Source organism: Pelobates fuscus, chromosome 6, assembly GCF_036172605.1.
Source record: "Pelobates fuscus isolate aPelFus1 chromosome 6, aPelFus1.pri, whole genome shotgun sequence".
NCBI lineage: Eukaryota > Metazoa > Chordata > Amphibia > Anura > Pelobatidae > Pelobates > Pelobates fuscus.
In genome coordinates, this window is record NC_086322.1 from 66832837 (window position 1) to 66850593 (window position 17757).

A 17757-nucleotide genomic window follows, 5' to 3' on the forward strand; every position below is an offset into this window, starting at 1 on the left:
TGTTAGGGACAGTCCTTAAAAAGCATGGAGTGAGCGCATCATTAGAAGCATCTTTGTCAAGCTCAGTTGGCCAGCCTGCATCATTGAAAGGCAGCCTGACATGCATTCACGTCAGGCTGGCCTTCCAATTCTTTAGGCAGACACGCTTTCTTTTTGGGCATTTTCGCTCCTTTGGGCAGTTCTGGTTACGTGACTCACGTCAGCAGTCCACCTTTTTACCCTGCCCCCTGACCTCCTGCTTCACCGGGTGGTATGGATTTACTTGAAAAGTGAGAGATTAGCATAGGGCATGTGTTTTCTTATAGCTATATCCTGTGAGTTTCTCTCCAGCACCACCTCCGCCAGATACATGACACTTGGGAGGTATGACTGTGTTTTCTGTCGATAAGATTTTGTAATTAAGCCCATTATAATTGTCAACACCAGGCCCAATGGGCTCTTAATATGACTCTGATTAATTCTTATATAACCCATGTGGACTAATTTCCAAAGATTGAAGATTATATTCCAAATTCGTTAGCAAAGTTAAATTAGAAAAAACATAATTCTTTAAATGTCAAAACAGTAACTGTATTGGAAATGTAATTGCATGAAACACTATTAACCATATACTATTTACAGTGTCAACCTGACAAACTGATTAATATCCAGGAAGCGGCCATTAGAGTAAAACTCTATTTCAATCAGATCCTCTCACTGGTACAGCATGGTGTGCATGAGTACTAGCCTCCCGATGCTTTCCTGTGTGAAAGCCATGAATTGGCTGAGAACTATTTTACCTCTGCTGCGAGTATGCACCAAAACGTGTGTCAAGCTCCTAACTTTGTGATTTCAGATTTGTTTTGCTCACTTGATGTACTAGGCTAAGATAGAGATTATGCACTTGGTATGTAGAGAAGTGTTTTCACCTTTCCCTTTGATGTACTTTGCATAGAGTATATTAATAAGACATGCAATGAGAAAGTGAGGAGAAACTAAGGCAAGTCAGAGTGTTTGGTATCTCTTGCAGTTTGGTAATTGCAGAGGAGTTTGTACTCCTTAAGGTAATTTGTCGCAGCAAACAAATGGGATTGGCTCTTATGGAGTGGAGATGTAGCAAGCTTTAGTAATAACCCCCTTCTTTTCTCTTTGTCCACAGCACTCTCAATTTATTGAAAGAACACATGGTGAACTTCAATAGGGTTATGGAATGGCTGCTAGGACTGCAATAGTAATTTAACGCACCCTACCCCCTTCCCTCGACTTTGCTCTACTGTACCTCCTGCCTGAATTATTAATATTTGACTAAACACTGCTGTTTTGTGTACATGTATTCTAACCTCTAGGTTCTTCCATTGAGATTTGTTACTTTTCTGTGTGTTAAATGAAACAATTATCCTCTGACCCGTAGGAGTTGGATAGGAGAGCAGATTCTAACAATATCGGTTATTCTGATTTTTTTCATACTTTTCCTTGATCTCTCAAGTGAGTGGCTGTTTCTCTATCTTACCCTTCAGATGGCTTCTTATTACTGTAGGAGATACAAACTGCTACATATAATATGCAACTGGCATAATTCAGTAATAGTTTTTATATGTATAAGGCTGAAATTGTATTGAGCAGTTTACCAAGTAAGGTCTAAGATCTCATGTTTTTTTTGTTTTTTTTTTAGTGTTTTACAGGAGAAATTAGCCCATACCGAGATAGCTGAAAGCATTGCAGCCAAGGAATGGGAAATTCGCACATTGTGGATTACCCCAAACTTTTGTTTTGTTGTATACCTAAGTTGCAGTTGTTACTGACACATCGTACCACATTGGCTGTCTTTTGCCATTTTCATCCACACATTTCTTCAATCTACTCCAATACTTGAGCAGGGGCAGATTTCCAAACTTTTTGGCAAATCAGTTTCAGGCAGTCACTATTAACAACAACCAGTATTTAGCAGTTGTAGCTATTTATTGACAGGTTTCCAACCTTGTCTTTATTTATTTATGCCAACTGTCTGCCTTAGGCGTGAGCATCATATTGTATTAGGTTGTGCACCCATTATAATTCTACACTAACAATGTAATTAGTGATGTACCGAACTGTTCGCCGGCGAATAGTTCCCGGCGAACATAACGAGTTCACGTTCGCCACGGCGGGCGAACACATGCGCGGTTCGATCCGCCCCCTATTCGTCATCATTGAGCAAACTTTGACCCTGTGCCTCACGGTCAGCAGACACATTCCAGCAAATTAGCAGCAGACCCTCCCTTCCAGACCCTCCCACCTCCTGTACAGCATCCATTTTAGATTCATTCTGAAGCTGCATTCTTAGATAGAGGAGGGAAAGTGTAGTTGCTGCTCATTTGATAGGGAAATTGATAGCTAGGCTAGGGTATTCAGTGTCCACTACAGTCCTGAAGAACTAATCTGATCTCTGCTGTAAGGACAGCACCCCAAAAAGCCATTTTTAGGGCTAGAACATCAGTCTGCTTTTTTTTTCTCTGTAATGTAATTGCAGTTGCCTGCCTGCCAGCTTCTGTGTCAGGCTCACAGTGGATACTGTGCCCACTTGCCCAGTGCCACCACTCCTATCTGGTGTCACAATAGCTTAAGCTTGCATTTAAAACCCCACAATTTTTTTTCACTGTAATAGATTGAATAGCAGTTAGTTGTCTGCCAGCTTCTGTGTCAGGCTCACAGTGGATACTGTGCCCACTTGCCCAGTGCCACCACTCATATCTGGTGTCACAATAGCTTAAGCTTGCATTTAAAAACAATAATTTTTTTTGCACTGTAATAAATTGAATAGCAGTTAGTTGTCTGCAAGCGTCTGGGTGTCAGGCCTTCAGCGTGTGCTCTGCCAACCTCTGCAAGTGTACTTTGCCACTCATATCTGCTGTCTCTATAGCGTGCTTTTACAAAGAAAAAAAAGGTTTTCACTGTAAGCTAATAGCAGTTAGTTGTCTGCAAGTGTCAGGCCTTCAGCGTGTGCTCTGCCAACCTCTGCAAGTGTACTTTGCCACTCATATCTGGTGTCTCTATAGCGTGCCTTTACAAAGAAAAAAAAGGTTTTCACTGTAAGCTAATAGCAGTTAGTTGTCTGCAAGTGTCAGGCCTTCAGCGTGTGCTCTGCCAACCTCTGCAAGTGTACTTTGCCACTCATATCTGGTGTCTCTATAGCGTGCCTTTACAAAGAAAAAACGTTTTGCACTGTAAGCTAATAGCAGTCAGTGTCCTTAAAGCGGGTGTCAGACCTTTAGCGTGTGCTCTGCCAACCTCTGCCAGTGTATTTTGCCACTCATATCTGGTGTCTCTATAGCGTGCCTTTACAAAGAAAAAAAAGGTTTTCACTGTAAGCTAATAGCAGTTAGTTGTCTGCAAGCGTCTGGGTGTCAGGCCTTCAGCGTGTGCTCTGCCAACCTCTGCAAGTCTACTTGGCCACTCATATCTGGTGTCTCTATAGCGTGCCTTTACAAAGAAAAAAAAGGTTTTCACTGTAAGCTAATAGAAGTCAGTGTCCTTAAAGCGGGTGTCAGGCCTTCAGCGTGTGCTCTGCCAACCTCAGCAAGTGTACTTTGCCACTCATATCTGGTGTCTCTATAGCGTGCCTTTACAAAGAAAACAAGTTTTTCACTGTAAGCTAATAGCAGTTAGTTGTCTGCAAGCGTCTAGGTGTCAGGCCTTCAGCGTGTGCTCTGCCAACCTCTGCAAGTGTACTTTGCCACTTATATCTGGTGTCTCTATAGCGTGCTTTTACAAAGAAAAAAAGTTTTTCACTGTAAACTAATAGCAGTTAGTTGTCTGCAAGCGTCTGGTTGTCAGGCCTTCAGCGTGTGCTCTGCCAACCTCTGCAAGTGTACTTTGCCACTCATATCTGGTGTCTCTATAGCGTGCCTTTACAAAGAAAAAAAAGGTTTTCACTGTAAGCTAATAGCAGTCAGTGTCCTTAAAGCGGGTGTCAGGCCTTCAGCGTGTGCTCTGCCAACCTCTGCAAGTGTACTTTGCCACTCATATCTGGTGTCTCTATAGCGTGCCTTTACAAAGAAAAAAAAGTTTTTCACTGTAAGCTAATAGCAGTTAGTTGTCTGCAAGCGTCTGGGTGTCAGGCCTTCAGCGTGTGCTCTGCCAACCTCTGCAAGTGTATTTTGCCACTCATATCTGGTGTCTCTATAGCGTGCCTTTACAAAGAAAAAAAGGTTTTCACTGTAAGCTAATAGCAGTTAGTTGTCTGCAAGCAACTGGGTGTCAGGCCTTCAGCTTGTGCTCTGCCAACCTCTGCAAGTGTACTTTGCCACTCATATCTGGTGTCTCTATAGCGTGCCTTTACAAAGAAAAAACATTTTGCACTGTAAGCTAATAGCAGTCAGCGTCCTTAAAGCGGGTGTCAGTCCTTCAGCGTGTGCTCTGCCAACCTCTGCCAGTGTATTTTGCCACTCATATCTGGTGTCTCTATAGCGTGCCTTTACAAAGTAAAAAAAGGTTTTCACTGTAAGCTAATAGCAGTTACTTGTCTGCAAGCAACTGGGTGTCAGGCCTTCAGCGTGTGCTCTGTCAACCTCTGCAAGTGTACTTTGCCGCTCATATCTGGTGTCTCTATAGCGTGCCTTTACAAAGAAAAAACATTTTTCACTGTAAGCTAATAGCAGTCAGTGTCCTTAAAGCGGGTGTCAGGCCTTCAGCGTGTGCTCTGCCAACCTCTGCAAGTGTACTTTGCCACTCATATCTGGTGTCTCTATTGCATGCCTTTACAAAGAAAAAAAGTTTTGCACTGTAAGCTAATAGCAGTTAGTTGCCTGCAAGCATCTGGATGTCAGGCCTTGAGCGTGTACTCTGCCAACCTCTGCAAGTGCACATTGCCACTCATATCTGGTGTCACAATAGCGTTGATTTAAAAACAATTTTTTTTTTTCACTCTTATAGATTGAATAGCAGTTAGTTGTCTTCAAGCGGTTGTGTCAGGCCTACAGCGTGTACTCTGCCAACCTCTGCCAATGCACAGTGCCACTCCAACTGGTGCCACAATAGCGTGCATTTAAAACCAAAAAACTTTTTTCACTGTTATAGATTGAATAGTAGTTAGTTGTCTTCAAGCGGGTGTGTCAGGCCTACAACGTGTACTCTGCAAACCTCTGCCACTGCACAGTGCCACCCATATCTGGTCTCACAGTAGCTTGCACGCATAGTACCACTAATCCAAAAAAAATGACAGGCAGTGGCAGGCCACCCCGCAGGGGCCATAGTGGTCGTGGTACTGTGATTCCCTTTGGCCCTAGAATAATGCCCAGTTTTCAGAGGCCACGTACCCTGAACTTGAAAAGTTCTGAGGACATAGTTGACTGGCTAACACAGGACACCCAATGTTCTACAGCTTCCGCTCGAAACCTTGACGCACCATCCTCCTCCAGCTTAGCTTCGGGCACCTCTCAAGATACCACTCACCCGCCTGCCGCCACCACCAACACTAGCACCACAGCCGCTTCACTTGGTATGTCAGAGGAGTTATTCACACATCCGTTTGAAGAAATTAGTGATGCGCAACCATTATTGCCAGAGGATGTAGATAACAGGGATATGTCTCAGGCAGGCAGCATTACACACATGGAAGTACGGTGTGATGATGATGATGTTGTACCCGCTGCTGCTTCCTTTGCTTTGTTGTCAGATAGAAGTGAAGCGGTTGATGATGACGATGCGTCCATGGATGTCACGTGGGTGCCCGCTCGGCAAGAAGAAGAACAGGACGAAAGTTCAGATGGGGAGACAGAGAGGAGGAGACGAGTTGGAAGCAGGGGGAGGTCGTCGCAAGGAGCTAGTGGCACAGTCAGACAGCATGCATCGGCACCCGGGGTCAGCCCGACAGCACGCCAATCAACGCATGCTGTGTCCACCACCAGAATGCCGTCATTGCAGAGCTCAGCAGTTTGCCATTTTTTTTGTGTTTCTGCCTCTGACAACAGCGATGCCATTTGCAACCTGTGCCAAAAGAAACTGAGTCGTGGGAAGTCCAACACCCACCTAGGTACAACTGCTTTGCGTAGGCACATGATCGCATATCACAAACGCCTATGGGATCAAAACTTGAGTACAAGCAGTCAACCACTGCTGTCCTCCTTGCCCCCTCTCAACCATCCTCCACTCCGTCTCCCGCCTTGAGCAGTTCCCGCTCATCTTCCCACAGTCAGGTGTCTGTCAAGGACATGATTGAGCGTAAGAAGCCAATGTCAGAAAGTCACCCCCTTGCCCAGCGTCTGACAGCTGGCTTGTCCAAAACTATTAGCCCGCCAGCTTTTACCATACAAGCTGGTGGAGTCTGAGACGTTCAAAAAAATTGTGGCTATTGGGACACCGCAGTGGAAGGTACCCGGCCTAAATTTCTTTTCACAAAAGGCAATCCCCAACCTGTACTCGATTGTGCAAAAGGAAGTAATGGCATGTCTGGCACACAGTGTTGGGGCAAGGGTCCATCTGACCACTGATACCTGGTCTGCAAAGCATGGTCAGGGCAGGTATATCACCTACACTGCGCATTGGGTAAACCTGCTGACGGCTGCCAAGCATGGAATGCGTGGCTCTGCAAAGGAGTTGGTGACACCGCTACGACTTGCAGGCAGGCCTGCTGCCACCTCCTCTACTCCTCCTACTCCATCCTCTTCCATAACCTCCTCAGCTGAGTCCTCTTCTGCTGCTGCGTCTTGCTCCACATCAACGGCAACCCCCCAGCTCCCCAGGTACTATTCCACATCCCGGATACGGCAGTGTCACACCGTCTTGGGTTTGACTTGCTTGAAAGCAGAGAGTCACACCGGACAAACACTCCTGTCCGCCCTGAATGCACAGGTGGAAAAGTGGCTGACTCCGCAGCAACTGGATATTGGCAAAGTGGTTTGTGACAACGGAAAAAAATTGAAGTTGAAGTTGGGCAAATTGGGCACATGTGTGTAATCTGATCGTACAACGCTTTGTGCATAAGTACACAGGCTTACAGGACGTCCTGAAGCAGGCCAGGAAGGTGTGTGGCCATTTCAGGTGTTCCTACACGGCCATGGCGCACTTTGCCGATATCCAGCGGCGAAACATGCCAGTGAGGCGCTTGATTTGCGACAGCCCGACACGTTGGAACTCAACACTCCTAATGTTCGACCGCCTGCTCCAACAAGAAAAAGACGTTAATGAATATTTGTATGACCGGGGTGCTAGGACAGCCTCTGGGGAGCTGGGAAGTTTTTTTGCCACGTTACTGGACGCTCATGCGCAATGCCTGTAGGCTCATGCGTCCTTTTGAGGAGGTGACAAACCTAGTCAGTCGCACCGAAGGCACCATCAGCGACATCATACCATTTGTTTTCTTCCTGGAGCGTGCCCTGCGAAGAGTGCTGGATCAGGCCGTAGATGAGCGTGAAGAGGAAGAGTTGTGGTCACCATCACCACCAGAAACAGCCTTATCAGCATCGCTTGCTGGACCTGCGGCAATGCTGGAAGAGGATTGTGAGGAAGAGGAGTCAGAGGAGGAATGTGGCTTTGAGGAAGAGGAGGAAGACCAACCACAACAGGCATCCCAGGGTGCTCATTGTCACCTATCTGGTACCCGTGGTGTTGTACGTGGCTGGGGGGAAGAACATACCTTCATTGACATCACTGAGGACGAGGAACAGGAAATGAGTAGCTCTGCATCCAACCTTGTGCAAATGGGGTCTTTCATGCTGTCGTGCCTGTTGAGGGACCCTCGTATAAAAAGGCTGAAGGAGAACACCTGTACTGGGTGTCCACGCTACTAGAGCCGCGGTATAAGTAGAAAGTGGCGGAAATGTTACCGAATTACAACAAGTCGGAACGGATGCAGCATTTGCAAAATAAATTAAAAAGTATGCTTTACACAGCGTATAAGGGTGATGTCACAGCACAACGGGAATCTAACAGGGGAAGAGGTGGAAGTCATCCACCTCCTCCCACGACCACGCCATATCTGCCAAGTGACCCTATGTAGGGGGAACAGTCTCTATTCTGCTCTGTGTCAGTGTGTATCAGGGATCCTTAGGATAGGTGTCAATCCATATCTGCCAAGTGACCCTATGTAGGGGGGACAGTCCCTATTCTGCTTTGTGTCAGTGTGTATCAGGGATCCTTAGGATAGGTGTCAATCCATATCTGCCAAGTGACCCTATGTAGGGGGAACAGTCCCTATTCTGCTCTGTGTCAGTGTGTATCAGGGATCCTTAGGATAGGTGCCCATATCTGCCAAGTGACCCTATGTAGGGAGAACAGTCCCTATTCTGCTCTGTGTCAGTGTGTACCAGGGGCTCTGAGGACAGGTGTCAATCCATATCTGCCAAGTGACCCTATGTAGGGGGAACAGTCCCTATTCTGCTCTGTGTCAGTGTGTATCATGGTCTCTGAGGACAGGTGTCAATCCATATCTGCCAAGTGACCCTATGTAGGAGGAACAGTCTCGATTCTTCTCTGTGTCAGTGTGTATCAGGGTCTCTGAGGACAGGTGTCAATCCATATCTGCCAAGTGACCCTATGTAGGGGGAACAGTCTCTATTCTGCTCTGTGTCATTGTGTATCATGGTCTCTGAGGACAGGTGTCAATCCATATCTGCCAAGTGACCCTATGTAGGGGGAACAGTCTCTATTCTGCTCTGTGTCATTGTGTATCATGGTCTCTGAGGACAGGTGGCAATCCATATCTGCCAAGTGACCCTATGTAGGGGGAACAGTCTCTATTCTGCTCTGTGTCATTGTGTATCATGGTCTCTGAGGACAGGTGTCAATTCATACCTGCCAAGTGACCCTATGTAGGGGGAACAGTCTCTATTCTGCTCTGTGTCAGTGTGTATCAGGGTCTCTGAGGACAGGTGTCAATCCATATGTGAAGGTGTCAATATGTCATATGTCAGGTGTCAATCCATATCTATTGTGATTTAGGAATGTTAGGTGATTTCTGCCCTTTATGGATTAAACCCAGACTCTGCATCAACTGTGTAATTTTCCATGGCAGTTTTGCCATGGATCCCCCTCCGGCATGCCACAGTCCAGGTGTTAGTCCCCTTGAGACAACTTTTCCATAACTTTTGTGGCCAGAAAGAGTCCCTTTGGGTTTTAAAAATCGCCTGCCCATTGAAGTCAATGGCGGTTCGCCCGGTTCGCGAACTTATGCGGAAGTTCCCGTTCGCCGTTCGCGAACCGAAAATTTCGTGTTCGCGACATCACTAAATGTAATTAGCGTATAACTATCACAACAACACACGCTAACACATGCTCATTTATGTACAGACTCATACTCATATACATACCAAGGGCTGACTGCCAACTTTGGCCCAGGGGGCAAGGTCAACCCAGAGGTCCATAGTACATTTTAACCAATTTTTGGTTTATGAGGTTTGTGCTAACCACGGGTGGATCCAGAGTTCAATCTGAGGAGGGGCACTTGAAATAGATTTAATCACAGTGTAGCACATAAATAAAGCAAAAAAAAATGCAACAACAATGCATAATGCTGTGTATTTTACATAGGATACCATTAGCAGTAAAAAGCACTTATCTCCAAGACCGAGACCACTGATCCCAATAACATATAATACAATCTGGGTGGAGGGCTTCCCCCGAGCGCTTGGTCCTTCCATGAAGAGGAGAAATGTATTACTCTGAGGAATGTGTTCGGAAATGCAGATGTGAACGTTTTTCGGGAGCTGCTAGACAGTGCAACACGCACTCATATGCAGATGTTACGGTATTCCCAACTGAAACACTGTTACTGTAATTTGTCAAACAAATCCCAAGTACATCAAGAACTGTCCTGGTTTGAGGACTTATGTGCAGAGAATGTTGACTCAGATGGAAGGGTATCAATCCTGTATCAGCAGTTGCTAGTAGGAAACCTGGAGATTTCCTATAACAAGCCGTGGGAGGAACTGCCGAATACGACCTGTTCTGAAGCCCAATGGGAAAAAAATCAAATTTTACAACACAAAAGCTCTATAAGCTCAAAATTCCAGGAAGATCAAGTATAAGTTGATTTTCCAGTTGTATCGAACTTCAGATGTGGTACAGCTCTAGGCACCTAACAGCATATATGATGGGACTGCCTTAGAATAATACCCTTCTGGAATAAGTCAAATAAGTGAAGACAGAGATCATGGGTGAACCACCCCTAATCAATATTTAGAATGTGCTGCTGCATTCAATGCCTCTGACACTTATAAAAAGTAATTTTTCAGATATTTGATGAATGCAGCCAAATCTTTGGTGCCTCTCCTCTAGAAGAAAACACATGCCATACCGACCAAAGAACAGTGGCTGACACGAGTTGATGAGATTCAATTTGCAGACGCCATTCTGGTGGAAATTCTTGGTCAAAGTGTTAAACACGCAGCGTTGTGGTACCCATAGTTTGCATACCTAGTGCAGACAGAGTGACCATGGGGAGCATGTATGGCTATTTGAAGAGGAGCTGGGGAATGTCGTGTGCCTCTTTCATTCTGACTAATCATGGGATGCTCTACTCCTGCCAACAATAACGACTGATATTTAGCTTCGAGTGATGGGATCGTATGCTGTGGTCTAAACACAGTAATCAGCATTAGTAAATGACCAGAGCATTTCTAAATTTCGACATCAGAGTGAGGAGAGAAGTTGAAGATTCATACTTGATGTTACTAAGCATGAGATATCCCTAAGCCTGGCAAAGGGTTTTTCTATTACTCTGTTAGAGGTTGACGATTAGACTGGGCCCCTAGACAAAACCTCTCTCTCGAGCTAAGGAATAACACACAAACTAATTTTTACTGCCCCACCACTAGTAATGAAATGTATATTTCGAAAGATAAAGTAAAGATATGTAGATGTCTTCACGATATGTGAATCATTGATAGGGCCCTTGATGGTACCTTTGACTCCAATAGTTTTTAAAAGTTTAAACTTTACATGTGGATTTGTTACACTCATGATGTTTGTAAAATTCATAGAACTGGATTTGATGTGAGACATTGTGAGGTCCGTATAGAAGAGTTAAGATGGGAGACCTGTGAGTCTCGGTGATTCTCCGTAGTATTCTTATTCGTTTAATTTTGATTTTCATCTGATTCTGTTCTAACTGTATCAATTGTAAAACCCAATAAAAATGTGATTTCAAATTAAAAAAAATGTAGTTCCCCAAAGTACCAATCCTTACCACCCTCCCACCATATTATATCCCTGATATTATTTGCCCACTGCAAGTAGGAAATATAGAAAAATGCCAATCCTTTGGTGCTTGTCTGTGGCAGGACCCAATAAACTGGAAGTTAGCCAGGGATCTTTCTCTACTGTCAATCTGTGGAGGACACCCTCCTCTGTTGTCATCTATGTGTTATCAGTCCCTAAGATATTTTCGTCTCTAATATTTTCTTGCGGCCCCTTCTTTTGTCTATTTCTCTCTCCATGCCACTTCCTCTTCCCCTGTATCACTTTCCTCATTGACCTGTCACCGCCCTTTACCCTAACCACAATATCCCTGATAAATCACAATGTCTCCTCTTCCTAAGTACCCATGTGCCCTACATCAGCATGTCCCCTTCTATTCACATGTCCCCTCCTCTCTCCAATTTCTCTTCTGTCCCTAAGATCCCCTCCTCTTTCCTGGTCTCTATGAAAAACTCCTCTCCAGCAAGTAAAAAAGTATATGCATTTTGTTTACATATGCAGTACTTTAATGCTTTGTAATTTATTTTGTCAGTGTTATGCCTGAAATAATGCATATTTCATTCCATGTTAATGCTCACTTAAAAGCTAAAGACATGTTTAGGATTCATCATCAGGCATCAAGTGTGTTCATTCGACTCACTGATATTGTGATAGCTAGTCAACTATAGCAGTTGTGTTTTGTGAAAATTATTGATTAACTGATTGACATTTTATACAATTTTCGTACCATAGGCGTATGTATATGTATGTATGTATGCATGTATGTGTGTGTATTTATATATAAAATTAAATAGATAATATATGTACATGTGCCCATAAAAATAAAGATACAACATTTGGACCAATATTAACAATACTGACAGATGTATCTATTGAAATAAAGGATTAATGGTCTAAATATTAACAGTAAAGCAAGCTGTTAACGTTTTTCAAACATATTAGTTATATTGGTATAAACATTATTTCTAAACACTATAGGTGCAGACGAGGCTTTCTGACTTTCAACAAGAAATAAATGAAGGAATGAGGGCTGATGATGCAAAATCAATAATACTGTTGCTAAACAACAATGAGTAAGTAATTGTGAAGATGTATTTCTATTAAAGGGGACCATCTGAAACAATATGACCTTTATTTTAATTTTATTTTTTAAGTTGCAGATTTTAAAAATCTTTTAGGGAACTTTATTTCCATATTTGAAATTTGAGGAAGTCCTTTTTCTTCATAGGTTAAATCCTTTTTATTAGAAACCGACAAAATGTCACTTTAAAAGTTAAACCAATTAAAATAGAAATGTGTAACGTGAAGGATGATGGACTCTTACACAGAAAAAAACCTGTAAAGATGGACTCCATGATGTTGGATACATTTACATTGGTTACTGCTCTCGGACTGACCACATTTTAACATTACAAGTTAAAGGAACACTTAAACAAACACTATGGGCACTACAACCGCTGCAACTTAAAAGGACATGCATCACTTGACAATTATTTTTTTTTATTTTTTTTCAATAAGTATTTTATTGGATATTTTTTTTTTTGGGAAAGGGGGTACAGAAGGAAAAAAAGGGGAGGGGAGGTCGGGGAGGGGGAAACAAATATACATATATATGCATTTCTCACAGAAGATGGTACCACAAGTGTGGCAAAGGTACTTACAATAATAGTTCGTTACATATCATAATGGACATAGGGTCTAGATAACAGTACAAGATAACGGTATGTCATGTTACAGTATAGTATATTATATATCACAACATAGGATATCACAATTCAGACGCCCCTATCATCCTACCTCGTTGGAATCTGAGGGCATTTGGAAGTGTTTGGGGGTAGGTACAAGGTGTGCGGTGGCTCCACTGTAAGGATGGAGTGGGGAGTGGGAGGTGTTAGGACGTGTGTACGGTTCCTTCTAGCTCTGCCCACCTCTGCCAGTTGCTTCTCGTGATGTTAGAGTGTTTCAATGTGGTCATAGATAGCAATTCGTATTTGAGGAACTGATTGATCATGCGTTTCACCATTACCAAAGGCGGACACCCTGTTTTTTTCCAATTGCATGCAATGATATACCTAGTTGCCAAAATTGACAGTATCACTAATTGCTTGTCTGCGTGGGGTATAGTACCTGGGAGAACGAGAAAGATACCTATGGAAGGTGTGAATGGTGTGAGTGTAATTCCCAGTTGTTCCCAAATTCTTTGCGTTTCTACCCACAGTGGCCTAATCTCGGGGCAGCTCCACCACATGTGAGACATTGTTCCCTCTTCTGTCTCGCATCTCCAACAATTAGGAGAGGTATTTGGATATATCTTGTGGAGTCTGGACGGTGTGTAGTACCACCTGAAAATAAGTTTCTTGTGTGCTTCAATATGCGAGTAGCAGGAGGTGATGCCTTTCAGGGCATGAAGTGAGGTTAACCATGTTTGACCTGTGGGTGAATAATTGCATTCATTTTCCCACTGTGTGCGGTATGTAAAGGTTGGGGAGGCCTGTCGATTCTGTAGTGTAGTGTAGCAGATTGAGAGGGCTTTGGATTTAGTCGGTGAATTGTGACAGCGCTCATATAGACGTGACAGATCTTGGTGTGGTCTGTGTGTGGCTTGTGTAGGGGTAGTAACCACACTCAAGACCAGACTCTTCAACTGAAGGTATGGGAAGATGAATGACAGGGGTAGCCGGAATTTGTGTTGTAGTTCAGGGAATGGCATAATAGTTCCTGCCTGGCAAATGTCTGTAATGCGGTTCACTCCCATGTCTGTCTATCTGTGCAAGGAAAGCCACGGGGAGACCGAGTTAAGGGCTGTGAGTGGGGCCCATGGGGAGAATGTCGGTTCTGTTGTATGGGGGTTATGCAGGTGATCCCATGCGTGAATTGCATAAGTAGTGAGTGGCAGGAGCGCCCTGCATGTACCTCTAAGGGGTTTGGGTGTCCACATCAAATCAATAGCCGAGTGTTTGGGGTCATAATTATTCTCTATGTCTGCCCACTGTAGAGCATGAGGTGGTGCATGCAATTTTATTGCACCTTCTAGGAGAGCAGCCTTGTGGTATTTTGCGATGTTGGGGAGTCCCAAGCCTCCCTTCCTTGTAGGGAGTTGTAGGAGAGATATGGGTAATCTCGGCTTCTTTTTAGCCCATACATAGGTGGAGATTATGCTTTGTAGCTGCTTGCATATAGTGGGCGATAGGGGTATCGGTAACATCCGAAACACATAAAGCAGCTTTGTGAGAAGAATCATCTTCACAGCATTAATCCTGCCTAACCAGGACAGTAACACATTTTTCCATTTGTGGAGGGTTTGTTTGCATATCAACGGAAGGGTAGAAAAATTATGTGTGCTAATACCTCTATACGTTGCTGCAATTTTCACCCCCAGGTATGTTAGGTGAGTCTGTCTCCAATCAAAGGAGTGTGTAGATTTAAGCTTTAGGATATCTGTCACGGGGAGGCGGATTGGTAGTGCTTGGGTCTTAGTTTGGTTTAGTTTGTAGTAGGAGATCATGCTATATTCGTTGAGTGTGTCAATGAGGTGTGGTAAGGAGCGGTCTGGTGTAGTGAGGGAAAGGAGAATGTCATCTGCGAACATAGATAATTTATATTCTACTTTGTTGATGGTGACACCCTTTATGTCATTATGTGTTCTAATTTTGTGCGCCAAGGGTTCTAGCGATAAGATGAATAGCAGAGGGGAGAGCGGGCAGCCTTGGCGGGTGCCATTCGTGATCGGGAAAGGGCTCGAGAGGAATCCCGCGTTGGATACCCTCGCGGTCGGTTTAGAGTATAATGCCATTATGCCAGTTATGTAGGATGTAGGAAAACCAAATTTGAGTAGTACTTGTTCCATGTATGCCCAGTTGAGCCTGTCGAAGGCCTTCTCCGCATCCAGCGCTAGTAGAAGGCCTTCCATTCGGTTTGTTTCCATATGTGCTAAGATGTTCAGGACTTTCCTCGTATTATCCGAACCTTGTCTGCCTTTAACAAAACCAGACTGGTCATTGTGTATGATGCGGGATAATATATGTGTGAGGCGGTCCGCTATGATCTTAGCATATATTTTAGTATCACAATTTAGTAATGAGATCGGCCTGAAATTTTGGCAGGCTGTGGGTGGTTTACCTGGCTTAGGGAGCGTGGAGATGTGCGCCTGAAGCATGTCGGGGGGCAGTGCGTCTGTGGTAAAGCAATGGTTAAGAAGTTGTGTGAGGTATGGGGTCAATGTGTCCGAGAAAGTCTGGTAATAGAGATTGGTAAAACCGTCCGGTCCTGGTGATTTATGCGGGGGAAGTTTTTTAATCGTATCATTTACTTCTTCTACTGTAAAGGGTTTAGTGATTGTGTCAATGTCTGATTGGGTGAGCGTTGGCAGTTGTACGGTGTCTAAGAAAAGTCGAATTTGTTCCGGTGACGGTGGAGGTGAGGAGGAGTCATCTTTGAGGTTGTAGAGAGAGCTATAGAATTGTGCAAATGTTTCTACTATTTCTTGTGGGTTCATGGCTTTTGTCTTGTCTTGCTTAAAAACGTATGCCACTCTAGAGTTGGCCATACGTTGTTTAAGTTGGGATGCCAGGGTCGCTCCCGCTTTATTCCCGTGGGCAAAGAATTTATGTTTAAATTTTTGTAGGATATAGTTGGTTCTATCTAGTTCAAGATCAGCGAGTTTGGATTGTAGGGTTCTCAATTTTGCATAGTGGTCTGGTGAGGGGGTAATTTTGTTGCAATGAGTAAGGACTGCTATTTGTTGGATTAGGTCATCAAACTCTCGCTTTCGCTGCTTGCTAGCGTAACTAGCGTGTTTGATGAATAAGCCCCTAATGACAGCTTTATGTGCTTGCCAGAGTGTGGTTATTGAAATATCATCTGATATGTTGTGCTGGAAATACAATTCCAGTTCCTGCTTGATTTGTTGCGTTATGAGGGGTTTTCTGAGTAGCGACTCATTCAAGCGCCAGGAGCTTCGCCCCGTAGTGGGGAAGCGGGTCGATATTGACATAGTTATAGGTGCGTGGTCAGACCATTGTATGAGGCCTATTTGTGTGGATTGCACTTTAGATATTAGGGAGGAGTGTAAGAGGAATCTATCGATTCTTGAGTAAGAGTTGTGTGCTTGTGAATGGAAGGTGAAGTCTTTGTCAGAGGGGTGTAGGGTCCTCCAGACATCTATATATTGAGCTTTGTGCAAGTGTGACCCTATGGCAATGGTAGAGTGAGTGCGTCTATTAGCAGTTTTGCGAGAGATTCCCGCAGTGGAAGATGTGTCTAATACATCGTCTAGGATAAAATTCGTGTCACCTCCTATTATTACAGTTCCGAATTTATGGGTATCCGCTAACAACAATATTTTCTCTAGATAGGGTAGCTGGTTATCATGCGGACCATATACGTTGATGAGGGTATATTGCTCATTATTAATATTGCATTGTAGAAGAATAAACCTTCCTTCCTTGTCTCCAATTTTTTTTTGTAGGGAGAAGGCCACATCCTTACTAATCAGGATGGAGACTCCTCTCTTTTTTTTGGCATAACCTGTGTGAAATCCTATGGGATAGTATTTGGATGAAAATTTAGGTTTTTTAGCATTCAGAAAGTGAGTTTCCTGAAAGAAGGCTATCATAGCTTTCGCCTTCTTGGCTTCTTCGAGAGCTAGTCTCCGTTTGTGGGGGGAATTTAGGCCTTTAGCATTCAGTGAAAATATGTTTAAAGCCATGGAGTTACAACCAGTGTGCTGAGTGTGGCACAGACGTGTACAGGTTTTTCATGGGACAGTCCATGAGTTAACGCCCTATGTATCAACAGGTGTCGTGGAATCTTAAAGCAAGTTACCATTTTCGCAGGCGGCTTAAGACTGGATTGTGCATAAAGTACATTTGTGGGGGGACAAAGGGTTACATTAGGGGTGGGGTAGACAATATGGTATTGAACAAAAACTATATACAAAGGAGGAGTCAGACAGGGGGTGTCTGATCCAGAAAACGAGTTTAGCGGCCCCATGGAGCCTAGGTGGAGGGGAGGGCAAACTGTGGGTTGAACTGCCCGGAAAATTAAGGCGGCAGTACTGAGGGTCTGTATAGAACCATCAATATGTAGCGGGGGTGTACGGCACAAAATGCATCAGAGACACGTATGTAGTCTGGCTCTCTATATTGCTAGGTATCCGAAAAACCTTATAATGCACAAACATACACTTTAGCATTGGAGAATAGAGCATAGGAGCACAACAACATAATGGAATCATATGCTTACATATCTTCAGGGCACGGTGCCATAATCAGGTCTATACAGTTCTTTATGTAATGTCAGTCTATGTTACTTGTGTTTTGTCCCAGTGGACCATTCGTTAGGTATTTTCAGAGGAGATGAGCGGAGACCTTGAGATGGAGCCTTGGCGTCTTGTAGGGTCACCGGTATGTTCCAACTCTGGAGTAGTTTCGCTCCTTCTGCTGCTGTGCATATGTGGTAGTCTGTGCCATTCCGCTTGATGATGAGGCGGGTAGGGTATCCCATTTATACAGGATCTCTGCATCTCTGAGTGCCATCGTGATTGGGTTCAGTTCTTTGCGCTTAGTTAGCGTGGCGGCGGACAAGTCCACGAACAGTTTAACATGT

The 17757-nt window shown here is 44.1% G+C and overlaps 1 protein-coding gene across 1 annotated transcript in view; it reads left to right on the plus strand.

Annotated features, from left to right (window-relative positions):
* Positions 1-17757, plus strand: part of LOC134615225 (uncharacterized) — a 167828-nt gene that overhangs the window by 42087 nt on the left and 107984 nt on the right. Inside the window, exon 15 of the mRNA XM_063459717.1 lies at positions 12130-12224. Coding sequence (XP_063315787.1) covers positions 12130-12224 — 95 coding nt within the window. The remainder of the gene's footprint in view (positions 1-12129; positions 12225-17757) is intronic.